We start from the raw sequence: 27624 nt of genomic DNA, 5'->3' as shown, positions 1-27624 counted from the left end.
GTGGGTGGCGGGTGACCTTCGATGAACCCGAGGCGGGTCTGCTCGCGGCACCACCTGTCCCGGCTGAGGGAGGGGAAAGAGCGAGGAACACTCTGGGGAACACTCTGAGGCAAAGCTGGGAGCCACCACCGGCCGCGTCTCTCCTTGGACCCTGCCCGGCCCTGCTTTCTCCTTGCGCCGGAGCAACCAGCCTCGCGCGCGCCCTGCCGGGCACTGAAAAGCGCCTCGCCAGGCGAGAGGGGTTGGGCGAGGCGGACCCTCGAGAAAGGGGCGGGGCCAGCAAGCAGCAGGTGCGCGCGAGCTGCCCGCCTCCCGGCCGCGTGACTCCTGTCTCCCTCTGCAGGCGGCGAGGGCAGGACCCCCCGACGGCACGCAGCGCCGGTCATGGCGCAGCTGAGGCGAGCCGGCAGCCGCGCGCTCCTCCGCTCCATTTTCTAGCCGCGCCTGAGGGAGAGAAAGCGGTGGCACTGACAGCTCCACGGGATGGGCGCTTCTCGGGGTCCCCGCTGGCTGGCCCCGTCGCTGGCGCTGCTGGCTTGGCTTCTGCTGCTGCCAGGCGACGTCTCCGCCCTGTCGGAAAGCGGAGCGCCCGAGCCGGCGGCGATGCTGGGCGTCAGCCCCACTCCCGGGGCGGAGACCCCGTCGCCTGCGCCGCCGAGCGGGACCCCCTTCGAGGAGACCAGGCTGCACGTCTTCACCTTGGATTACCTGCACGTGAGGGTACCCTTCGAGATCACCCTGTGGATCCTGCTGGCTTCTTTGGCTAAGATCGGTAAGTGGCGGGAGAAGGGGACACCCCACCAGGTCGATTTCGAGTTTTTCTTGCTTGGTTAAAGAGGGGAAGAGGAACAGGCGTGTTGCCCCCATCCAGCTTGCGGTTGATCTCCAAGTAGTCCCCCTTTTTTCAGCCCAAGCTCTGTTCTGTGGGGGAGACAGAATAATAGAATTGTAGAGTTGGAAAGCGTCCCGGGGGGGGGTCATCCAGTCCAACCCCATCAATGCAGGAAGCTTCACTAAAGCTGGTGGCTACCCCATTCTCTGCTTAGAAACCTCCAAGGAAATCTGAATTCAGGTTGAAATTCCCAGGTGTCAAAAAAGGTTATTTATGTATGCCACTACTGTGGCATTCCATGTTTCCTTAGCCAAAAAAATGGAAAACTAGTGAGGTCCCAACCAAAGAAGAATGGCAACTTAAATTGGCAGAATATGCACAACTTGCAGACTTAGCATATACTGTAGAATAAGAGAACGAGAAGAACATACTTTTAGATTGGAAAGGTTTATATGGGCTGAAAATGCTGGCAGCATTAAGATAAATTCAACAGTGTTAAAAAGTTTTGATGGATGTAATAATGGAATATTGAAGCAGGAATAATACAAGAAGCAGGAGAAGGAAATCCTGAGCTGGCTCAACTTTGCTGCCTCCTCCAGTGCTTCTTCTTGTGGTGAAGATGTCTTTGCGCTGCAGTTGTTATGCATAAGGGAATCAAGGTGGATGCCTGTCACTGAAGAAGCAGTGAAGTAACAGGCATCTCTTTGCTTTCCTGACCTGACAAAGGTCTAGAGTAGAGATAAGCATCTCTTGGGAGGATTCTTGCATAATAACTTGATGGTGTGTGTAACCTGAAGCCTTTATGCATTTTTGCTGGCAGGTTCTGTTTGTGTTTCTTCAAACAAAATGAGAGAAAGAAAGAGAAAGGTGGAGGGAGAGGGAGGTAAAATATATATTGTTTTAAAATAAATTTCATCAGAGTTTATAAAGAGAAATACAAAACTTAATCTCAAATATCTTTTTTCGTCCAGCATTAAGCTAAGTAAGATAAAAACACAATGAAAGAGAGAGGAAAGATAAGAAAGAAGAAATAGAAAAGAGCGTTCAAGAGGAAATAGAAAAGATAAAATTCAGAGATTTAAGAACTTCTCATTCTTCGTCTGCCCACTATATGTAAACAATAATCACGTCCTCGACTCTACTATAACACCTAACAAAACCACTTTCTATAAACAAAAATCTTCAGCCTTCAAACCCAAATGTTGTTATTTCTTTTTCACGCAAAAAGTCTATGAGAGTTTTCCAATCTTTAGTAAACGTCAGTTTTGCTATCTCAGCTAAATCTTAATTTCAACAACCATTCTTTCATTGTTGATACTGATGGATCTTTTCGTCTTTGTGATATAATATGTGATTCTTCACATGTGGCAGAGGGAAGGGCATGCCATCTTGCAGTGAATGTATGTGCAATATTCCTTATTCCATAATCAGTAGAAATCCTTGCAGCATTTCAACAGTTTTGATATAGCCCCTTTAGTAGTCCAGTTCCAGTGTAATCCCATGGCGGCATTATTCTCTTAGTTGTGCATGCACACGAAAGCTCATACCAATGACAAAGTTAGTTGGTCTCTAAGGTGCTGCTGGAATGAATTTTTAAAAGATTTTTCGACTACGGCAGACCAACACGGCTACCTACCTGTAACTGTCCAAGCTCAGAATGTGTTTAATTCTCCCAATGAAATTTAAATGAGATTTAAAAGTGCATAATTTTGAATGCCATCCCACAACTGTTTTAAAGTACAAAGGGTGTTGCACTTACTTGGGAGTAATCTCATTGAATTGACGGTGACAGTGGCCTCACCAGGATAGGATTTTGGGGGCAGAGATCCAGAACCTCACTCAGCAGAATGAGTGGGATGGCTCTCAAATGCTGGCTTGCTTTTTTATTTATTTCACTTAGAACCAGGACTCAAGGAGGCTCACAGAAAATAAAAGAAATGCAGATAAAACATAAAGGTAAAGGACCCCTGACAGTTAAGTTCAGTCGCGAACGACTCTGGGGTTGTGGTGCTCATCTCGCTTTACTGGCCAAGGGAGCCAGCATTTGTCCGCAGACAGTTTTTCCGGGTCATGTGGCCAGCATGACTAAGCCGCTTCTGGCGGAACCAGAACAGCGCATGGAAACGCCGTTTACCTTCCCGATGGAGCAGTACCTATTTATCTACTTGCACTTTGACGTGCTTTCGAACTGCTAGGTTGGGAGGAGCTGGGACCGAGCAACGGGAGCTCACCCCATCGCGGGGATTTGAACCACCAACCTTCCGATCAGCAAGCCCAAGGCTCAGTAGTTTAGACCATAGTGCCACCCATGTCCCAGATAAAACATTTGTTGTAGTTGTTTAGTTGTTTAGTTGTGTCCGACTCTTCGTGACCCCATGGATCAGAGGCACTCTTTTCTTCCACTGCCTCCCGCAGCTTGGTCAAACTCATGTGCGTAGCTTCGAGAACACTGTTCAACCATCTTGCCCTGTGTCATCCCCTTCTTCTTGAAAACATACATAGCTTAAAAATATAAAAGATTATGGTTTGAAAGTAATTATACTGTATGTGGAATTAAAGTTTGAGCAGCACTATGTAGATTCCAATTATTATTATTATTATTATTATTATTATTATTATTATTATTATTATTTCATTATTTATACCCCGCTCATCTGGCTGGGTTTCCCCAGCCACTCTGGGCAGCTTAAAGCACATAAAAGATTGTAAAACATCAGACATTGAAAGTTTCCCGATACATGCACCTGATCAGTTTCAATTGCTCTTCCAAAGAATTTTTATAAGTACTGCATTTCACTCATCATTGTAAGCTATAAAAGTGCAGAAGAGTTGTAAAAAGCAGTTCACAAGACAAGGAAAGCTACATTTTTAACTTTTCTTCCTAGTCACCCAGGAAAGGCTGCTGTGAAATTTAGGAGCTTGCCAAAAGTCAAGGGCACTTAAGTGTCATTGTAGGATGTACTTCAGAACATAGCAACTTATGACTTTTAGTTGAATTCAGTGGTGAACTGCCAATGGCTGATTCTCCTTCCGTGAACAAGAACCATAAAGCTATTTGGGAGCGGTTTATTTTCTTTTTCCATTGGGTAGCTGTGTTTTCAGTTCATCAAGCTGTGTAATTATATGGGTTATATATAGAAAAGGAGAGGTATGGGTCAAATGTGAAATGTGACCTTTGGTGCCTGGGGGGGAACCATTTCGACATGGAAAAAGAAAATGAGCCATACAAGAAATACTGCAATGGGATTCACCATTGGGCAACATTCTCCTAAGCATGTTTGCTCAGGACTTAATCCCATTGGGTTCAATGGGGCCAGCACCCTAGTAAAGTGCTCTTAGGACTAAGAGCACATTGACTTGGGAGCAAGCCCCATTTGACACAATGAGTTTTACCTGGATGCAGACATGGATAGGATTATGTTTTAGAAAATTTAACCAAGGTCCTTCAGAGTCTAAGAAACAATGACTGCCTGTGAACCAACTTCTTCCTTTGTTAGGACACAAGCAATAAAAAGCAACGAGTGGGCCTTATGAGTCCTTGTATCCAGTTTACCCCTCCTAAACTCTCATCCTTTTGCCTAAAGTGTGTGAATCCTATAGAGGAAACCTTCTGGCCTTAAGATGAACGCTTCTCCTTCTCTATGTAGCCTTCAACCTGGCACACTCAACATGCTGTTGGACAGGGGAGTTATGAGTGTTCAGGTGAATTGTGATGGGATGGAAGGTGAGAGTTCTGCAGGCTCCTGACCTGTCCACTTCTGGCCTCTGGTTCAGTATTAGGTTCTTAGTCCATTACAGTGATACCTCAGGTTAAGTACTTAATTGGTTTTGGAAGTCCGTACTTAACCTGAAGCGAACTTTCCCATTGAAAGTAATGGAATGTGGATTAATCCGTTCCAGACAGGTCCGCGGAGTACTTAAATTGAAAGTACTCAACTTGAAGCATACTTAACCCGAGGTATGACTGTATCTCAGTTGGTGGTACAGGAATATTAGCTGACTATCCTCTTCTGAATCTGACATTGAACTAAGGCCATGACACATTCATAGCTATGGTACAGATAATCCCCTACTGCTGCTCAATCTACAGTGTCCCCAAAATATTGTACCTTAGCCAATGTTGTATTTTGCAAAATATTAAAGCCTGCATCTCCTAGTTCCTCAGCACATTTGTATTAAAACAAGGGGGGTGGAACTAAGTTACTGGACAAATACCAAGCTAGTCACTACATTTAAAGGCCTCAGTATTTGCTGGTTTTATGAATATTAACTTGATTCATATCGGTTTTATCTGTTCCTCTTGTAACATGTATTTTATTGGTTTTCTATCATTTTTACCTTGCCCAGGGGACAGGAATTGTGAAGATTGTGATAAAGCTTTCTTAAATAGATAATGTTCAGTGCAATCTTACATCCATTTACATCCATTACAGTTGCTTGGGACAGAGATATCTGAAGGACCATTTCCTTCAACATTATCCTGTCCATCTACTCACAGAAGCTGGGGGGGGGGGGTCTGCTGTGTTTCTGAGGATTGGTTGGTGGTGGGGATCTGGGAGAGGGTCTGCAGAACTCACTGTTGTGGAAGATCAGACTGTTCCCTTTCTTTGTGTCCTTCAGATACAGGACCATTTTTCTCCATTTTTGACAGTCATGGTTTTGGTTTGGCACTTAAATTTTGCTGGTGAACATCACTCCACTGCATGGGCGTAGCAACGGGGGCAGCTCCCCCCCCCCCGATCAAGTAAAACAATAGAAATACTTAACTAACTGACCAATCATGTTGGTTCTGCCCCTCCTAAGAAAAGTCCTGCTCCATCCCCTTGACTACAACAAAAACCCTGACTACACCCAAGCCCCATTGCATACCATGTTATCTGGATTTTCGCTCTTGGTTTATTGTATAATGCTTTTTTCTCTCACCTGTATGTTGTTAGGTGCCTTCAGCATCCCTCCACGGAGGTGTAAATTCGTGGGAGGGGTGGGTTACCAATAGATGCATAAGTAGATAATTTAAGGACAGCCTGGCACTGGCTTTCATTCTGTGCACAAGTTAACCATCTCTCTCTCTCTCCCAACCTCCCCTCTGTGCTTCCATTTTGAAGGTTTCCACCTATACCACAAGCTGCCCCATGTAGTGCCAGAGAGCTGCCTCCTTATCCTGGTTGGATTGATTCTAGGTGGGATTATGTTTGGAGTACAAGAAAAGTCTATAACGGTGATGAACAGCGATGCTTTTTTCTTGTACCTTCTGCCCCCAATTGTCCTCGATGCCGGCTACTTCATGCCAACGCGCCTCTTCTTTGAGAACTTCGGCACCATTTTCTGGTACGCGGTTGTAGGGACTCTGTGGAACTCGTTTGGCATCGGCATTTCCCTCTTTGCCATTTGCCAGATTGAAGTATTCGGCCTGCGCGATATCACTCTGCTGCAGAGCCTGCTTTTCGGCAGCTTGATTTCGGCCGTGGATCCCGTGGCAGTGCTGGCGGTTTTTGAAAACATTCATGTCAACGAGCAGCTGTACATCCTAGTTTTTGGGGAGTCGCTGTTGAACGATGCTGTAACGGTGGTAAGTCACTTGGCTTAAGTGTTTTCCCATTGTTTCAAACTCTTCCGACTTCCCACATTTCTTTCAGCTATATAACAGAGTGAAAGTGAAGAAGCTGGGGCTCTATTGTGTTTTAGGGGAAAACCAATTAGAGCAGAAAAATGCCTGCGATACACGCTAATGGATTTAGTATTGGATCTTTTAAGTGATTTGTGCACTTTATAACATTTTGGGTCATTTTAATCAGGAAGCACAAGTGTCTTCATGAAAGGGTCCAGAAGAGGTCTTGAGCACTGAATGAGTAATAGGACGAGTAGGTCTGCTAATCGAATGGCTTTTACAAACAGATGATTCGGTTTGCACTACCTCGTTGTGGATATGCCTACCTGCTTGTAGGTGGACTGAGATTGCCAGTTTATTTTATGCAGCACACTTTGTAGCCGTCACATGGGAGCAATGTTTAATCATTAACTGGATTGGTTTTTTAAACGATCATAGACCTCATCCATCTACCAATTCCCCAAGCTATCTATTTCCATATGAATGAATAATCACACCAGGAACATTGCTAGACTTTGTACTTACCTCAGTTTTCTTTAGGAAAAGTATTGCTGCACTGATCGCTTCCTGCGATAATTGTTTTAATTGCCAATGGGTAGTGTAATGACTCGCACCTATATAAGCGCATGCACACCACAAACAATGCATGCATTCACACACCTGAACAGGCACACATAAGAAGGGGATGTGTGTGAATGGGTGGTAGTTGTCGTATACCTCAGGGCAGGCTCATGCAGAGCTTGTCTGAGGCCTGGGGTGGGAGTCTTGTTATAAACAAAACAAAACAAAGCAAGCCAGTCCCTAGCGCACCCCCTCACAGGCCACCTTAGCCCTCTGAGGCCCAGTTTGGTCAACCTCTTTCCAGCTAGCTCTTACAACCCAAGATACACAACTACTGAGAGCACATGTGGCAGACTGAATGTTGTGAAGCATCTTGTCCACATCCTGACACCACAGTAATGGAAACGGCTCCAAAATGGTTTTAACTAGACAGTGCACTGGACGCTCCCCTAGAACTGCCCCGATAGTGAAGTCTACTTCAGAGTGAATCTGAGTAACTTTGCCCTTAAAGTGCTTACAACTGGTCTCCCAAGATATTGAAGGCTCCAGCATTCAGCTGGATTCAACAGTCTGAAGCGGTGCTGTTCTGGAAATTTCTCATACGTTTTCCAGACCGTTCTCTACCAATAAGTGAGATAAGAAATTGCATCTGAAAATAATCAAAGGGAAGAGAAAACTTTGACAAAGTTCTCAGTGGTGAGGTACAGGTTTTTGTTTGATGCAATTGTCTTAAATTTGAGATGGCCGAGGGGTGTTTTTCATTCTACAAATGATCTAACCTGCATTGCAGGGAGTTGGACTAGATGACCCTCGTGGTCCCTTCCAATTCTACAATTCTATTATTCTAACCAGTGGTCTGCGCTCTGAGGCCTTCCTGGGTGCCCAGGCTTCAGTCAAGGCCCAGGGGAAGACATCATGAGGTAATCCCACCTATGGGGCTTTTTCAGTGTTGGTGAAAAGTTTACCCACCCCAGCAACAAATACACTCCAAGCCGATCCTTTTTTTCTATGTTTAACACGAAATTACCTCACCTTCTTCATGTTGCTGAGTGAAATTGCTGTGGCCATGGCAATATTGGCGGTATTGGAGATGATCAATAAAACCTGTTTGGTCCAGGCATTCTGTAAAATCAACACCCTGTGGTGCCTTACTACGTTTCAGACCAATGTAGCATGCTAATGTGAGTCCTTCTTGACTGTACTTTCTTCAAAGTAAAATAAATAAAATAAATGAAAAGGACTAAAAAAAACTTGGTTCCCTTCTCCCCCATATAATGAATCTGATCTAATAATATGAAAAGCATATTTCACCAGCCAAGCTCTGGAGATTTACGGAATATTTATAAAATGTGCTAGTATTATTACAGGGACATAAGAGCATAAAATGAGCTGTGCAAGATAAGACCATAAATTTGTCTAATCCAACCTTCTGTTTCCTACAGTAACCAGGCAGTTGCCCTTCCCCAATGTTTGCCTGTTTGGAAACATGCTCCTTATGGATTTGGAAGATTCCATCTAAGTATCATGACCAATAGCTGCTGACAAACCTACCAGTGATTAATTTGATCTGAACTCTTTCTGAATGCATATAAATTCATGGTTATGAATTCCATAAATTAATCAGACATAATCTTATCGGCCTGTCATCCTCCACCCCCAGTTTTCTCCCCCCCCTCCTGAAATGTCATTTGCTTCAGGCCAGGGCCGGCTCACACATGAGACAGGGCGAGGCAGCTGCCTCAGGTAGCAGAAGGCCAAGAGGTGGCGCTTCCTTGGGCATCCCACTGCCTCTGCCAGAAGCTGCCATCATTGCCACTGCTCCACAGGTGCTACCATGCAACCCAAGCAAGGGAAGCTGTGGTGGCGGCAGGGCAGTGTGGCAGCATGGGTCACAGTGGTACATTCCTGTTTCACCTCAGGCAGCACAATGTGATGCGCCACCCATGCTTCAGGCAATTCCTCCATCCCCTTGATCATTGTGGGTGCCCTTTTCTCCATGTTTTCTGTTGTATCCTTTTTGAGATGGGATTGCCTCTCTCATTATGATGCACGTTTGTGCTATTTTCACTAATATATTCATTTTTTTTACACATTTCCCCCTAATACATGCATTTCTGTAAACATTGGATAGAGAACTACCGCTAAACTAAATTTAGATAACTGTGAATTTTGAGGATGGCTGTGTTTTGGTCCTCATATTGTTTTGGAAAGTACAAGACTGATAAAATTGCCTTTAAAGTGTAGGTATTCAAACATGCAAGGTCTACCTTCTGCGAACTAAAGTGCTACTGTCCAGGAAAAGCCTTGCTGCTTCATTCTGCTGAGTATAAACTGGACTGATGCCTAGGTTTAATGGATGTCATTTGATAGCATCAAGGAACGCCCGGGGAATGGAACAAGGAAGTGAGCTAGCTGCTTTAATGTGAGATGGGAATGCACTGCTGAGAGTTCCATTCCTATCTTCTATATTGTAAATTTACATTGCATGCTAATATATTTCAAAAGGAATGCTGTTCTGGGGCTGAAATGTGGTGGGCAGTCTTTCAATTATGCAAGCGTCTATCAAATTAAATCTGTTCAGGTGAATGCATCCTGCTGTTGCATCCTTTCCAGGCTTTCTGCTTTTTCTGTGTCCCAATTCACAGTACTGTGATTACTGTTTTTTTTTTTTTTAAAGCAGCAACGTGGACATTGTTCCATGCAATGAGCCATAGCTTACCCTACCTGTAGCATGGTCCTTGGGCTCATGCATTCCTCTATCCTCTGGTGTGGTCATGAGGGGGAGATCAGAAGTGATAGCTTCTGTTTTCAGTTGACTGCATGTGGTTCATCATGTCTGAATGAGGACAAATTGTGGGTAGTTTTAACTATGGTTTGTCTGAACAAGCCAACTTCAACCATGGCTAATTATCCTGTTGGGATAAACTACAGTTAACGCTAACCACAGTTTGTCCTAGTTCTGAAACTAGGTTGGGCCGGCAAGATAAAAAAATGAATGGAATAAGAGTCTGATGTATGCACATTTTTCCTATATGAAGCAGCATCGTCAGGCACGTTTTTTAAGCAGCTACTGTGCTACACTGTGCTGACTAGATGAAGATAATCTAGTCTGTAAACAGAGATGTCTGGTGTAATACCTTGTATATGGCTGGAAAGAACGCAAACATACTTTGCATTATTTCAGGGCAATTGCTTGTCTAATGCGATGAGCGACAGATCATTTTCACTGGGAATAGTATCATGGTCTTCAGTTACATCAAACTGTACTATTGTTTAAAATTACATAGTAGCAATATTACATAATTTAAATTTTCCAACTAAAGCTATAGTGAGGATTCTAAAAGAAGTTAACTTTTTTTCTCCCTTTCATAGGTCCTGTACAACCTCTTCAAGTCTTTCTGCAAGATGCGTACAGTTGCGGCTGTTAGCATATTTGCTGGAATTGCTAATTTCTTTGTAGTTGGCATCGGCGGAGTTTTGATTGGAATTGTTATGGGCTTTGTAGCAGCTTTTACGACACGTTACACCCATAAAATTCGAGTGATTGAACCCCTGTTTGTCTTCTTATACAGTTACCTGGCATACATAACAGCTGAAATGTTTCATCTCTCAAGCATTATGGCGTAAGTATCCATGAAAATATACTGCACTAAGAATACTGTGGATATATTAGAAACATTAGCCTCTGCTCTTATAAGACCATAGTCCTATGCTGACTCAATGGGAAGAAGACAATGATAGAGCTTTATTCTGCATAGACATGCATATAATTTCACTGTTGGTTGACTAACAACTTGTCATTAGTCAAGATTGCAACTGGAGGGGGTAGGCTCATGCCCAAGTTCAAATTCAAAGCTGTGTGTTTGAGCATCTTTCTATCCAGATCAGTATCTGAACTTCTAGTGCCTAATGTTTACTGATAAAGCAATGAGAATTGGTCAGCACACGAACCTTTTTTGCTTTTGAAAACAACATTTTGTATGCACTCACTGTATGGAACAAGAAGAACATTCCGTCCCCGTCCCCCCTCCCCCATTTACTCATGTTAAAAATTTCCCATTTAATTTATTTTTCATTTTGATCTCTAGTAAAGTGACTCTAGTGAAGTGAAATTTAGAAGCACATTGAAACTTTTGCAAAGTTTAGTAGTAGGTCAACGAAACTTGATGACTGCATCCAGCGATCTAGATTTTTCCAGTCACCAGACAGAAACTGCCTTGTTTGTGCAAGGTGACTTGCAGTACTGGTATAACCATGATGAAATGCAGTTTGTATTATCATCAAACTTTTTTCTTTCCCTTTCCTGCTGTAAAGATGGTTTTAGATAAGTGAATATTATTGCTTTGAGTGTGCTTAACCCAACTGAAATCAATAGAATAAAGTATGCCCGACTCTTTGTTTGATAAGTGGGTAGAGAAATAAAATAAAAAATAGGAGAGAAGTGGCATCTTCTTGGACATATGATATTATTAAATGCTCTGAATCTGGCGCAAATCTTGAGTAATAATGATATATTCTAGCCATTATACCTGCAGTTCACAGTTATACCATGACTAGCTAGCATTACCACGGTCAGATACCACACATCCTTGGGATATGGGGCATGTGCATGACCAGTTGCCCTGCAACTTCTGCTGATGCCCATTGGCTATGTGGCTGACTTTCTGGTTACAGGTAGGTAGCCGTGTTGGTCTGGATCGAAGTAAAATAAAAAAATTCCTTCAGTAGCACCTTAAAGACCAACTAAGTTTTTATTTTGGTATGAGCTTTCGTGTGCATGGCTGACTTTCAACATTCCATTGAAAACTGCAAACATGAATGGGTGGTGATGTGATGAATTCTCCCAGAACTGCTTGGTGAATTGCTTCACATCACTGTCCTCCCCCAGTGGAGCAACCTCCATGCCGTTTACTAGACCTGCAGTCACAGTGCTGTCTGTTGCGCTCTTCACACTTGAGTTGGGAACCAGAGTGTGTGGAGCATAGGCCCACGGCCGTGCCACACAATCGAGCTTGCAGACTCATGTGTCCTCTGCAGGTTTATGGTGCGTGCAACTGTAGCTGAAGCAGAAATAATTGAAAACCATATAAACTTCCTGTTTGCCGCCTGTCCCCAACAAATGTGCCTTCCACTCACTCAAAGCATTATTTGTATCTCACCCTTTATGTTTTTTTAAGTTACCTGGCTGATTTAAGTATGCACCCCCAAAATGTGGCATATAAATGTAACCATAGAGGTTTGCTTCATACAGGTTTGCTTCTACAGTACATGATGTTTTAAATGGCTGATTCGTGTGTGAATCTGGCCTTGGTTGGCAATGGAAGACATTTGATAGGTGCGGCTGTTCAAGATCATGGAAAATACCTTAGAGTTCAGAATTAAAACAGGAAGCATGGCCCTAGGTCCACCCACACAAGATATCTGTTTGAAGTTCATCCTCTGTCATGAAATGGCATCTTGTGAAAAGTGAAATCATGACACGCTGAATCCCCCAACGCTGAGTAACTAAAAAAGAGACACTTAATTATAGCAGTCAGCTGGTGCACTGTGGCAGCATGTAATGTCCTTACAGAACAGCAAAGGAAGGAGAGTTTCCTCAAAGAATGATCACTTCGTTTTCTGCAAGTAAATCGAAACCTTCCCTTTAAAAAAAGGTTAGGAATGAAGCAATGTGTGCATGTTAATTTAACATGACTCCCTGGCACTGAACAGGTTTTTAAGCTTCCTTGCATTTAAACATCAGTTTGTAATATGAAGTTATGCAAGAGACTTGCTGTTCGGGAACAGTGAAACAATGTCCCGTGACGCACACAGCTCTCTCAGTCCCATTGAAGTCCATGCAGTTCCCTTGTATTTACTAACCCTGACCTGCACAATCAACTGACAGTGTGATCCTATCAAATGTCTGGTTGGAAGTAAGCCCCAACGAGTTCAATTGGATGTACTCCAGCATGTGTATAGGATTGCAGCCTAAATTCTCAGAGGTCTTCCTTCTTGTTCTAGCTAAAGTTGGTTCCATCTTTCAGTCAGTTGCTTTTCGAACCTCTCCGTGTATTTAATGCTTCAACAGCAGCTGGATTGCTGAAATGAAAACTCAAGCAGAATTTTGCTAATCTGAGGAACTGCCTTAAAACCTTCCTATGCTTTTCGCATTGGGCTGTGTAAACTTTAATGTAAGCATTTTGGAAGCTGAATTAAAAGTTGCTTTCTTCTGCAGGATTACAGCTTGTGCTATGACCATGAGTAAATACGTGGAGGCGAATGTTTCTCAAAAGTCCTACACCACAATAAAGTACTTCATGAAGATGCTGAGCAGTGTCAGCGAGACCCTGATCTTTATTTTCATGGGAGTGTCCACAGTTGGAAAAAACCATGAGTGGAACTGGGCCTTTGTTTGCTTTACCCTCCTGTTTTGTTTGATTTGGCGTGCGCTAGGTAAGAGACACTTAAAACGGTATAGATTGCACTTCAACATACTGTACACCTGAAACATGCTTACCTTTTATGGAACCAAGAAAGAAAGAAAAGAAAGCTGCCCTCAAGAGAAAAAGCAAAAACTGCTTGAAAGAAAGACATGTTCTGGACACGGAAGACTGTGGGTCTTTCCAGATGATCCTTCAATGTTATTTCGAGTGCTAAAGTAAATCAGTCCCCTAGTCTATAAGCTGAGTCAATTTGGTTGGCTTCTGTGCTTGGGAGTAGTGTGGTGTCTCACATTTCAACGGCAGCCAGTCTGCAACACCAAAATCCAGGGCCTCCTTCCACTTCTCAGCTTCCATTCTACATTACAGTTGCAGCGCCCCTGAAGCTTTGCTTCCAGTGTGACCAAATCAATTGGACTCCCGTCAATCTGCTTTCGGTGGTGGGAATGTTGCTGTTCATTTCAGGCAGTGAAATGTTTTGGGCTGGCCCTGGTAGGGGACCCTTTTAAAATTCTTCCTCTTGATTTCGGTCATCATGATACTTCCATTAAGAAAGTGTCCTTGGTTCAATCCCCCACCAACTACAGAAAAGTCGGTCTGTCGGTCTGTCGGTCTGTCGGTCTGTCGGTCTGTCGGTCTCTCTCTCTCTCTCTCTCTCTCTCTCTCTCTGTGTGTGTGTGTGTGTGTGAGAGAGAGAGAGCGAGAGAGAGAGAGCGCTGTGTAGGAAGTGGGGGGAGAAGTGCAGGGAGGGACATTCAGGTTTTTGTGCATCAGAAGCCCTTGGGAAAGTGTCACATGTATATAAAACTTATGCACCTCTTTTTTCATATGACATAAAATGGAAGATAACATTCTTACATTTATTTTGGAAACATTATTATATTTGTCTTAAATTTAAGGTTCTGAACCATGCTTGTCTTTCTATATTTTCCTTAGGAGTTTTTGCATTGACTCAAATCATTAATGTATTCCGGACAATTCCTATAACATTTAAGGACCAGTTTATTATTGCCTATGGAGGCCTCCGGGGAGCCATATGTTTCTCTCTTGTTTTCTTGCTTCCTTCTGCCGACTTCCCTAGAAAGAAGCTTTTCATTACTGCTGTTATTGTGGTGATATTCTTCACAGTCTTCATTCAGGTAAGAATATTCCTCTTTTGTGCTGGGACTAAATAGTCAGGGGCATAGTAAGATGGGAGCGGTGGGGGCGGGGGCCCCCTGGGCGGCACAATCCCAGGGGTGCCATCGCGGCTGCCCGCCCCACCCCCAAAACACGCGCCCCTGCGTGCGGCGTGCCCCGCCCCCAAAATGTGCACCCTGCCCCTGCGCACGCCGTGCCCTGCCCCCGGTGGCGGAGCATGAAGCTCCGCTGCTGTAAATAGTTATTTGCACACAAACCTGCAAAGAGTCCAGTCAATGTTCCTACTACTTATTTTTGGCCATGGGACTAATATAGTATTGGCAATGACAGTCTGCAAGTAGCCCAGGACAAATGTCACCTGAAACTTCTACTAAGCAAATTTACTCCCAAGAGTAATTTCCTCCTCTTGTCCTCTTAATGTCTTATATGATCATATTTTAATTCTGTAAGGAATATTTTTTAATTTGGAAGAGATATCTCACAAGAAGGACGTATACACAACTTAGTAAATCATATTCTGAACTAGTTAACACATCTTGTCTCCAGCTTTACAGGCAAATTGCAAAATCAGTTTTAAAAACAAAAATTGCAATTTGTGACTTGGCAGTAATATCTTCCTATATACCCGGTACATAAAAATGTGAGGCTTTCATTATGCTGCAGTCCATGTGGCTGCCAGTAGGAGGCCACACCAGCTCCAGTGTGGTGGCAGTCTGTCAGGTGAAGCCACAGTGTGGTTGGCAGGTGACTCAGGTGAACTGTTTCATGAAGGCGACAACTTCACAGAGCTTTTTGACAAACCGCTTTGTAAATTGGCTGTCTCCCTCTGTTAAACATGGCTGCAGCAACGTGTAATGGAGAAGGGAGGTGCTTCACTCACAAAAGGTGGGGCAACCTGAGAGAGGACGGGGAGGGGAGGTTTGGCTGAGCTGCGAGGAGGTGGGTGAAGTGTAAAGGAAGAAGGGGTTGGCCAGGTGTGGAGGAATCGGAACGAGCCGGGGTGGCAGCCTGAAGTCATTTATAAATTTGACCCAATGCATTTTACAGCTTGTTGACTACCAGCCTCATTTTATCCAGAAATGTAGTGGCTCACAGAGAACATACTTTGATTTTTGCCCTGTTAGTGTCACAGATAGAAATCTAGGAAGCTAGCTTATTCCAGAGCTGTGTATACACCACACATTTCAAGTACCTCCCATTAGAATCCTGGCCACTGTTGTTTATTCCTCATAGAGCTATAATTCTCAGCACCCTTAACAAAAGACAGTTCCCAGGATTCTTGGGGTGTGTGTGTTTACGTATATCCAGCCCCAGGTCAGACTGGTTCTCCACCTAGTCCAGCATGGTTTCCTGTGAAAGACAACAGATTTCTAGGGCCACGGACAGTTTTCCACAATCACCTACAACCTATATTTCTTGGGCATCTAGATTCAGGCATCAGCAGTAGATCTTTAAAGTCTGTGCTGTCTGGTTTCGAAAATAAGAAAAAGAAAGAAAGCCAGGTACATTTTGGGGGACTTTATTGTGCTGTTATCTGAGGCAACATGCAACTCTCCTACTGTTTCTGAACATTCATTTACCGAACTGCACGCTGGACAGAATATGAGAGTGACACAGTGGAAAGGAAATTTTGTGATTTTCAGGCATGTTTTTGTGTTTCCTGAAAACAGGGAACAACAATTCGTCCACTGGTGGAATTTCTGGATGTTAAAAGAGCAAATAAGAAGCAACCAGCTGTTAGCGAGGAAATTTATTGTCGGGTATGTTGGAGTTTGGGGTGAACAACATGTACTGAAATGTGGTTTTAATGTGGCTCAATGTTTCTTCTTTGGTGGGAAATAATGTGCCATTTATAACATGTGCTTGTTACATGAATTAATTCATTTTGGTACTGCATGTGTCACATACCAGTGTGTCTTTGAGTTCGTGAACACCTTTTCAGCCTGCAGTTCTGGCCTAGTGTCTCGTATCACATTCCCCCCCCCCCACTGACAATCTTAAGATCGTGACTTTAAAACACTCTAGTTAGACACAACAATTAAATTCGGTTTAACCTTTATAGCTCAGTTCTTCGTTGTTTGCTTGGAAGTACGTTTCAACTGAGCTCACTGGTTGTTAACTCCCAAGTAAGTATTGAAAATCAGTTAAATTCAGCACATAATGAAAGCAGGGGTTTGATCTACCCTCTATAGACACAGCTGTGCACATGTGGCTCAGGGCAAGCTGTTTACTTTGCTTCCCTCTTTCCCCTGGAGCCACCAGGATGCTGGAGAATAGAAGTATGGCTTCTGATATATAGACGAGACACTATGGCTTCTGATACATACCATAGACGAGCCACCCTTTGAAACTAATGGCTGGTTAGGTGCAGTGTGCGATAGTAATGGTAAAATATAAAGGACCCCTGGATGGTTAAGTCCAGTCAAAGGCGACTATGGGGTTGTGGCGCTCATCTCGCTTTCAGGCCGAGGGAGCCGGCGTTTGTCCTAGGTCATGTGGCCAGCATGACTTAACTGCTTCTGGCACAATGGAACACCCTGGTGGAAACCAGAGCGCACGGAAATGCTGTTTACCTTCCTGCTGCAGCAATACCTATTTATCTACTTGCACTTTTTGGCGTGCTTTCAAACTGCAAGGTTGGCAGGAGCTAGGACAGAGCAATGGGAGCTCACGGATTCGAACTGCCGACCTTTCAACCGGCAAGCCCAAGAGGCTCAGTGGTTTAGACCATAGCGCCACCTGCTCCCCTGTGTGATAGTGGCCAAGGGTTAACTAGGGTGATATGGTTGCATGCACACCATACATTTAAAGTACATGACTTCCTCAAAAGACTCCTGGGAACTGTAGCTTATACCTCTCAGCACCTTTAACAGACTATAGTTCCCAGAATTCTTTGGGGTAAGCCATATGCTTTTAATGTACGGTGCGAATATAGATTTAGAGAGAAGAAAGAAATGCCATTTACTCTCAGCCAATGGGTCATTAGGTTACAAACGTGGAATGACTTCAAGAGAAGCTTAGATAAACAGTATTTATATTAGCTGAAATTTTCCCCAGTGTTTGCATGTGTCTTAAGTCTGTGCACCTACAAAAGCAAGTAATGAGTCTCTTTCCGCATTTTAGTTCTTTGATCACGTGAAAGCTGGAATTGAAGATGTGTGTGGACACTGGAGTCACAACTTTTGGAGAGATAAGTAAGTAGTGTACTGAAACGTTACTGGAGTGGGGAGAAAGTGAGAAGCCCAGCTTGATTCCTCAGTTTAATAATTACATTCTGAAATCTGCCAATGATTTCTATAAAGCATTGTTTTGTGTGGCTTTGTGGATGAGATGATTTTAGCAAACCTGAAGATAATTAATTAGTTTAAGGATTTGCACTTATCAAACTACATGAAACAAAAATCCTACATTCAAAATACAAGTGTTTGTTAATATTCATGAGGTAATCTGCTGGGACTTCAGTTTAGCTATTGGACCATTCTAGTTCAAATGTGTTGTTATGAAGGGTATAACTTGTGTCCAAACCTGCTGTTCTTCCATGCAAACCTGACACTCCTTTTTTTTTTAAAAAAAAATCTTTTGACTTTGTGGCCCAAGTGTGTCTTGAAAGTGGTACTTCATGGAGTCAAAGAATACCACTGAGTATCATTCAAGCATCTTATTGGAATAATAAGGAATTAGCATATTTCTTTAAAAAGGTGTTAAGCAGGATTCGAACAGCACGGTATCAGTAGCCTTAACCCCTAATGATTCAAGCTGCCCATTCAGTCAGCATCCATACAGGTACATCGGAAAGTTAAGATGTGGGAAAGTTGGTCAGAGAATGTCTCCCGTGTGTAAGGTAGCTGAGGCTAGAAGAAGCTTGTGGGCTGGACGACAGAGGCATGGAGACAAGACCAAGCAGTAAGCTGCCTGGGAATGTGAAAGGGGGAGGGGTTGGCTTAATACCTGAGAAAAGGTGGCTTATAAAGGAGACTAGAAGGGAATGAAAAGTCTGACAGCTGAAGGACTTGCGAGGAGACAGAGTATTTGATACCCACCCTTTAGTTCTGTGAAGCTGGAGTTCGATGGAAGGAAAATGGCATGGAGGCCCTTCAACACCAGGAAAAATAGCTGGAGGCATAAGAAAGAGAGAGACTAACAAAGACTAACAACCCCCCTTTCCTTTCTCATTGAAATCAGGATGGGTACTACACTTAGATTAAGAGGTTACAGTATTGGTTAAAGGTCTTGTCCCTTCCTGGGCTAAAAAACGGAAGGTGAAAATTAACAGTAACTGGCACCATCCCCTTTGGTTACTTCTAAGCTGGGAATTTTCCAATTTTCCAGGCAGTTCCAAAAAGGAGCAGAGGAAGCAAAAGGATTAAGCTGGAAACTATAACAGTGGGCATAACTCGGGGTGCTGACTGTGTGTGTCACTTAGGAAGCATTTCAGAGTATGTCTCCCACCTGCATTTTGGTTATAGCTCAAGCCGCTCCTAGTCCTGCCTGTGAGCAGAATTTTAGCTGCCATTCCCTGTGCAGGCAATCCATATCAAAAACTGAAAGTTGATCTCGTAACAGTGTTTAGAAGACACTGCAGCATTTTAGAATTTAATCTGCAGCATTGCTTCTGCTCCTCACAGGTTTATAAAGTTTGACAAGAAATACTTGCGAAGGCTTCTGATTAGGGAAAGTGAGCCTAAATCAAGTATAGTTTCCCTGTACAAGAAACTTGAAATAAAGCATGCGATAGAGATGGCAGAGTGTGGAATGATAAGCACAGTACCATCGCTGGCTTCTATAAGGTAAGTTGAGGGCAGTAGGGTGCAATATCATTGCTAGTTTGGATCTTGACTATGTTGCATTTTGAAGTGTGCATTCTACAGTTGCCAAATCATAGCCAAAAGTGAATTAAACAGTATTTTCTGTGTTTAGGATTAACTAATCTGTATATTTATTTCAAAGAATTATGTTGTGTCCAAAACATTTAAAAAACCCAGATGGCTTGCAATAGAAGAAAAAACAGTCCTAATGCAAGCATAGCAGATACTCTACCAGTAAATTACAGCCCTTCCACAAACAACATGTGCTACTGTAATATGGAATGGAAACTGACATCCAGGGGTGAACGGTGCCGCTTGGCTGCCCGGGGCTGCACCCCCTGGGGGGGTGTGTGTGCCAGGATGAGCCAGGACAGACTGCACATGTCCGCACATGCTCAGTCCGTCCAGGTTGGCGCTGCTGCTCTGCTCGGCCGGCGCGCTCTGAAGCAGAGCGTGCTACGGAGCGGGTTGTTGGGTGGCGTTGGCAAACTGCTCCGTGTCGTGCTCTGCTTCTTCCTGCTCGGGCGAGTTAGACCAGCTAGGACTTTTGTTATAGAAATTGTAAGGATACGCATTCCCCACCCCCACCCCGCTACCCCATTTATGGAGAAATGTGAGTAGCAGTGAAATTCTGTATACTCAGAAGTAGGCCCTGCTGAATTCAGTGGCAATTACTTCCAGGTAGCTGTGGCCTTAAGACGGCCGTCTTAAGCACCTCTGGCGCCCTGGTGCGACAGATCCCTCCGGTGCCCCCCACCCCATTTCCCAGCTGGGCGGGCGGGCGGGCGCAGTGTGTAGTGCGGCTGCCGCAGGCGCTGCTGCACGTTGGGCGGGCGCAGCTGCGTGCCCCCCCCCGGCGGGCCAGCACCGTGGCGCCCTGCGCCACCCAGCCTGGCCATAGAGCCGGCCCTGGTGGCCTTATTTATAGTATTGCAAGTTATTACATATTTTCCTTTATATTTTGTTTCACCTTCTTACAGTGAACTTAAAGAAGAAGAAGAAGAAATAAGGCCTTCCTATCCTGCCAAGATGGATGATATAAGATACATTTTAACAAAAAATCTCTATCAGATACGACAAAGAGTAAGTAGAATACTGTACAGCATTAATGGAACACCCCCCTGGTGAATGTATCTAGTTTCTCAGCTGGCAATCTTTTTTCCTCCCTTAATAAAATCGCCAGGACACCATCCTAAGCAAACTTACTTGGAAGCCATTTCCATTAGTGGGACTCGCCTCTGGGAAAATGTATTTAGGATTAGTGTATGGGAAAGCTGATAAATAAACAGGGTATAGAAAAAGAAGTATGAGAAGTTGTACTCCAGGCTTTATAAAATGTCTTAAGAAGAGGAGTTTGTGGCAGTTTTCTAGAACACAAAGATGTGCCACTCAACACTAGGCACGAGCATAAATTCTTAATATTCTGAGCTACACACAAACACACACTTAATTTAAGGTGCTGTGCATAGGTAAGTTTCACAGTAGCTTAAAATAGTTCCTTATCCACTGGTCATTAAGAGAACCCTGTGTGGCCGACCTCTATGTAAATAGGATGTTGAAGGTTATTGTGGCTGTTAATGTTCACGATCCTATTGTTTAAGCTGGAATTTGATCACCCAGGGTTTCTGATTATTAAATAGAACTCCACATAATGGATTCCCCTGCATTTTACAGTGGACCCCCCTGGATACAAATTAAATTTGTTCCTGGGGTCCATCTGCACCCCGAAAAGTCTGCTATAGGCAGAGGTGCTGCTTCTGCGCACGCGCACGGCACGATTGAGCACTTCTGCGCATGCGCGCAGGGCGAAACCCAGAAGTATACACTTCTAGGTTTGCTGCGTTCATAACCTGAAAGTTATGTATCCAGAGTGGTACGTAACTAGAGGGTCCACTGTACAGTGTGCTAATAAAGGTAAAGGTACCCCTGACCATTAGGTCCAGTCGCAGACGACTCTGGGGTTGCGGTGCTCATCTTGCTCTATAGGCTGAGGGAGCCGGCGTTTGTCCACAGACAGCTTCTGGGTCATGTGGCCAGCATGACTAAGCCGCTTCTGGCGAACCAGAGCAGTGCATGGAAATGCCGTTTACCTTCCCGCCGGAGTCGTATCTATATATCTACTTGCACTTGACATGCTTTCGAACTGCTAGGTGGGCAGGTGCTGGGACCAAACAACAGGAGCTCACCCCATTGCAGGGATTTGAACTGCCGACCTTCCGATCGGCAAGCCCTAGGCTCTGTGGTTTAGACCACAGCGCCCCCGGCTCCCTGTGTGATAATATAGAAATGTCTAAATGGGCCATCCCCTTCACATTTCTGTTTGTACGAAGCCCATAATGGCATCTGTCCTTAAAATCTTTATAGACATAGATCCCATCAAAGCAGGGAATTTATATTTTTGAAGGCGAGCAAATGGTTAGTGCAAGTGAAAAGTAACCTGTTCAGCTTATCCTCCTCCTCCTCTTTCTTACCATCCTTGCAACCTCTGAAAGCCTTCTCCAGAGGATTGGGGATCCTCCTGAACAGGGAGTCCTATGGGGCTCTAGGGCAAGAGGGAAATCACTCAGAATGGGGGTAGAGGGATATTGCAGTTGCATAAATGTTATGAACACGACTTGCAATGCTTACAATTCTTATTTCTTGTATGCATAACAACCAAACAACAACCAAAGGTCCAAAGGCTGAACAAGCATTAAATTACACACCTTGGTTGCATATACTGTTATTGATTGTAAACATTATGCTAGTTTGAGTGTTGTTTGTGAGATTTCTTAAAGCACTGAATTATACCGTAGCTTCAGTTTGCAGCCCTGTACCACTCATGACATTAATATGGCCATTGCTTTTATTCTTGTTTCAGACCCCATCATACAACAGATACAGTCTCGCTGAAGATGCAAGCGAAAAGCAGGCAAAAGAAATTTTGATTCGTCGCCGACACAGCCTGAGGGAGACCGTGAAGAGGGGCAGCAGCTTGTCAAGACAGGTACTTGTATAACACAGAACCGTAGAATTGTAGAGTTGGAAGGGACCACGGGAGCCGTGTAGTCTAGCCCCCTGCAATGCAGGACTCTATTGCCCAATGTGGAGCTCAAACCCACAACCCTGAGATTAAGAGTCTCATGCTCTACCAACTGCACAAGGGAGTTGAAAAAAATAGTGGCCCCATCACAACTCACAGTGTAATATGTATTTTATCCTCTTGCATTTGTCCCCAGGTACAAAACATATCAGAAGTTGCCGTAATACTAATCATGTGTATATTTCACTTTGCTTGTACAGAACACATTTCATGTTTCTTTCTGCAGGTGGCAGCCAAACCGCCCCGTTATTTGTCGCTGCCTAAAAACACCAAACTCCCTGAGAGAGTACGGAAAAGAAATCAGTCTTCTTATAAAGGTAATACAGTTTTTGAGTAAAAAAGAAGAGTGAATTTGGCTTTTGTTTTGTTTTGTTTTAATGAAATGGTTACCTGGAAAACAAGCAGGTCCATTTCTTTCACTTGCAGCATATGCCGAGGAGGCGCTCTTGGTGATTTTGTGTGTGTTGGTGCATGCAATTGCATGTATGCTTTGTGTATATAGTATGTTTGTATTTATTCAGGGGGTAGCATGCTAGCCATTGGGATGAGCTTACCTGCTCAGATGAGTGACCAACAGTGGCAAGGAGCAGCAACTGTTGCTGCCTGCATTCTATCTAGAGAAAAAGGGAGAGGAAGGAAGGAGTCTCTAGCAGGGTGGTGCACCTAGGAGGAAAGGACATTATCTGGCTGAAGCCCCAGTCCTGGAAAGAGGTATGATGGAGCCATATTTGCCTCTGTGGCACATACCCATCCCTTAGGCCTTATATTGTAGATCTTATCTCCACAAAAACCTACCAAACTTGTTTGGCCAGGGACAAAAGTGGAGCACGGGATGGAGTGGCTCTATCACTGCACCTTTAATTTTCAAGGAGGGGGAAAAGAAAAACTTATTGTCTGCCTCTGACTTTATAGCCCTAGGCCAGGATCCAAAGCTACTTTAGACACACCCAAAGGGTTGAACGTACAGTACCATTCTTGGCTTTCCTCCTTTGAGCTGCAGATTTCCACCCATGAACTGCTTTGGAACGGCTTCATTGTTGCCAAAGCAGTAAGGGAGGTGCCTGCTTGTAGAACCACAAGCCCTAAGGCCCCGGGGTGTGAGGAGCTAGTTGTGTGATTCTTTGGATCTCAGTCATAGATTCACCACAATGTTGAGCTCCCAATAGCACTCTGTTGTGTATTCACCTGTTCCTTTCATACCCTCTACTTTAAACGGAACATATCTTACTCAGCACACGCATGGGAAGGAAAAATAATAAACAAATAAATTGTTATGTGAACATCAGCTTCAAGCAAATGGCAACAACTTTTGAATGGTTGCTGTGGTGACTAGGACACTTAGCCAGATTTTCACCAAATTCTTGCAACTGTGTCTAATGTCTTAGACTCTTAAGACCATGGGTAGGCAAAGTAAGTCCCGGGGGCCGGATGCAGCCCAATCGCCTTCTCAATCCTGCCCTCAGACGCTCTGGGAATCAGCGTGTTTTTACATGAGTAGAATGTGTGCTTTTATTTAAAATGCATCTCTGAGTTATTTTTAAAGGTAAAGGTAAGGGTAAAGGGGCCCCTGACCATCAGGTCCAGTCATGTCCAACTCTGGGGTTGCGGCGCTCATCTCGCTCTAAAGGCCGAGGGAGCCAGCGTTTGTCCGCAGACAGCTTCCAGGTCATGTGGCCAGCATGACAAAGCTGCTTCTGGCGAACCAGAGCAGCACATGGAAACGCTGTTTACCTTCCCGCCGGAGCGGTCCCTATTTATCTACTTGCACTTAACGTGCTTTCGAACTGCTAGGTTGGCAGGAGCTGGGACCAAGCAACGGGAGCTCACCCCGTCACAGGGATTCGAACCGCCGACCTTCTGATCAGCAAGCCCTAGACTCTGTGGTTTAACCCACAGCGCCGCCTGGGTCCCTTAGGTTATTTTTGGGGCATAGGAATTCGTTCATTCCCCCCCCCATAAAAATATAGTCCGGCCCCCCACAAAGTCTGAGGGACAGTGGACCGGCCCCCTGCTGAAAAGGTTTGCTGACCCGTGCTTAAGACCTTGCTTGTTAGTTACATGCCTTTGCAAAACAGCTTTTTTTTTTCATCTCAAAAGTCTGTCCTCAGATGTCATGTTCTCTCTGGAACAGGAAAATAACGACAGTGTTGTTGTTTATCTGCCTGTTGTGATTTCCCAAGCGTCATCATTATCACCATCATGTATTTATTTTTATGCCACCCATCTGACTGGGTTGCCCCAGCCACTCTAGGTGACTTCCAACAAATTAAAACATCAAACACAGTAAAACATCAAACATTTAAAACTTCCCTATACAATCACCACTAGCCAATGTTTTCTGTGTTTTTTCTCAGACCTGAAGTGTGGCAATTCTTTTTCTGCACAATGTAATTGCAGCACCCAGCCTGTCCAGTGTGGGCAGGCAAATATACACCTCAGGGCTTCTGTGCCTTTAATTTAATATCTCCTGTTTGCAGGTGTAACCTTGCAACTGCTTCTCCTGCAGAGAATTCCTTACAGATAGCTTTAAAAATTATGTAACTCTTACTTAAAAGTGAATAAGCACTGTTAAAAATCCTCTGCAAAATATCCTTCTCCCATCATTTTTCTGTACTGAGACTGACTGTGCCCTCATGTGGTAAGACTTGGTATTAGCAGTGCCAGCGTGAACTTTGGTTTTCATTAGACATGCCCCCCCCTGGCAGCAGCAAACCTTAAATTCCGAATAAAAACTGGCAAAAAATGAGAGTGTAAGGAATAGCCAGTGCGTTTGGCGATGGCAGGAAGCTGGACCTTAGGTAACGAAATGCACCACAGATTTAGGAAACTAGTAATGCATTAGCACCTGGGCATGATTAAATACATGTGGGGGGGGGGGAGGTAGGGAGAACTCACTTCGTTGCTGCCCCCGATCTACATATGGGGAAGCAGACATGTGTAGGAGGGCACTTGCTTTATGCAAGTATGATTTCCCCCTACCTCATGGTGTGGAACCGCAATTGCACCAGAAAGCATAACACTGCTCTCCTGATTCATATAATTGTTAATGGTGTTAGAGAAACCACCCGAATAGGGCCATCGTTACATCATTGTACTTTGCGTAGTGAAGCACTGGGCATGCTGAGATTTTGTTTGTCTCCATTTCTTCTCCTTCCTGTGATGCATATATTAATGTATACTTTAATTTACAGTAACGGACGACAGCGATTCTGAATCTGATCAAAGCACAGTGCTGAATTTGAAATCCCAAGCAGGGAAAATTCTGAGAGACCAGAGGCTTCGACAGCAGCAGTGTAGGGTGGAATGGAAAAACGAAACGGACAGGAGCAACAGAGAGACGGCAAGCCACCCCCAGGGAAACAGAGGCTTCAGGCAACCACTTTTGCCAAGACCAGCATTTGGCGCACTGAATGAGGAAGAGTCAGCGGAAGATGACGGACCCGCCAAACCACTGCCACCGCCTCGTTTAATCCGACAGGCTTCAAAAAGGCCTAGTGATAAATCCGAAAATAAACCATATTGAAAGCTGCTAAGTGGAGCCATTAACAATGAACAGCAGAGGGAGGTACTTTAAAGGGACAGATCAAGCCATTTAAGGGTCATGGGTACTGGTTGGGGATGGGAGGGAAAGAAATCATGTTCTTTCACTACGTGGAGAAAAGAACTCTTCACCTTCTGCAGAACCAAACAATGCAACTATTTTGTTTTATATTTTGTTTTTAAACTTCTGTGATGAAGATAAGTTTTATCAGTTAGATACTGTACTTTTGAATGTAAATTGTGTTTTGCGTGTTTGCCAATGGCAGGTTTGCAGTTATAAGTTGCACTGAGAAATTGCACAATGCACTTCTTTTAAAAAGAATTCATCCTCAGAAAGCAATTCTAAGAGTGCCTGATGCACTGAAACAAAATTAGGTGTTGCAAACTGTGAAACTGAACAAATGCAAGAGATTAAGGCCACAGTACAGCCTTTTGCCCATGTAATATGGAAGTTGCTTCTGAAACCGAAATTCTATTACTGTACTATGTGAAGATGTAAATAGAAAAGCTCGTTTCTATTGCCATGCTTGCTGCTCTTCTGCATTGTCAGAAATGCCCCTCTACTTGATAATTCCAATAACTCTTTGGATTTAGTTGTTGAAACTTATCACTTGAAATATATTAATTTATAAATATATATGCACTTTTCAGGAGCATTTTGCCATTTTTGTCTTAAACCTACGAAGTTTGAACAAATAAGTAAATGAGCTTATGATTGGATAGTCACCTCAATACGTTGTTTTCAGTCCAAAACTGTTTCATTTATTGACTTCAAAATTGAATTCGATCCTGTCAGTAGGTTTTATGGATCTGGGTTTTATTTCATGGAAAATACAGAGTTACATTTGCTTAATAAATGAAAAAGATACATATACAGAATGGCAAAGTGTGAAATGAAGCATAAATTGGATTGGGATATGACACGGGTGGCCCTGTGGGTTAAACCACAGAGCCTAGGGCTTGCCGATCAGGTCGGCGGTTCAAATCCCCGTGACGGGGTGAGCTCCCGTTGCTCGGTCCCTGCTCCTGCCAACCTAGTGGTTTGAAAGCACGAAGTGCAAGTAGATAAATAGGTACTGCTCCGGTGGGAAGGTAAACGGCGTTTCCATGTGCTGCTCTGGTTTGCCAGAAGCGGCTTAGTCATGCTGGCCGCATGACCCGGAAGCTGTACGCCCGCTCCCTCGGCCAGTAAAGCGAGAGGAGCGCCGCAACCCGAGTCGTCCGCGACTGGGCCTAATGGTCAGGGGTCCCTTTACCCATTACCTTTATGAAAAAATATATGATTTTGACTAACATTTCCCAAGCAGTTCTAATAGCACAATACATCTTTATTGGGCGGTAAAATGGCTAGTTTCTTTTCTGGGTTTGTGCTGCAGTAAGTTTACGGATGCTTTGAAAGCAGAACTGCCAAAGTACCGTAATGCCTAATCTCTAGTGCCATCTGTTGGAAGGTATAAAACACAAATTTCTTTTCAGTTTGCTCTCTACCAACACAGAATACTCCATGTTTATACAAAAATATCAATCATCAGCTAACGGTGATTAAAAGCTCTGTGAGAAGAGCTGATCGTTTGGAGACCCAGTCCTAGACATATTTACCCTGGAGTAAGCCCCACTGAAGATTGCAGAGTAAC

At 44.0% G+C, this 27624-nt stretch overlaps 1 protein-coding gene across 1 annotated transcript; it reads left to right on the top strand.

Annotated features, from left to right (window-relative positions):
• Positions 1-20: 20 nt before the first annotated feature.
• SLC9A2 (solute carrier family 9 member A2) lies at positions 21-26869 on the top strand. Its single transcript, XM_035116120.3, has 12 exons — positions 21-772; positions 5938-6401; positions 10374-10624; positions 13219-13436; positions 14360-14562; positions 16234-16323; positions 17687-17757; positions 19189-19350; positions 20349-20451; positions 22229-22354; positions 22677-22767; positions 25642-26869. The coding sequence occupies exons 1-12, from the start codon at positions 484-486 to the stop codon at positions 25971-25973; spliced, it is 2400 nt and encodes a 799-aa protein (XP_034972011.2). The 5' UTR covers positions 21-483; the 3' UTR covers positions 25974-26869.
• Positions 26870-27624: the final 755 nt, after the last annotated feature.

The sequence above is a fragment of the Zootoca vivipara genome, chromosome 4 (genome assembly GCF_965207765.1).
Source record: "Zootoca vivipara chromosome 4, rZooViv2.hap1.1, whole genome shotgun sequence".
Taxonomy (NCBI): domain Eukaryota; kingdom Metazoa; phylum Chordata; class Lepidosauria; order Squamata; family Lacertidae; genus Zootoca; species Zootoca vivipara.
This window is presented reverse-complemented; position numbering and strand designations above follow the sequence as displayed.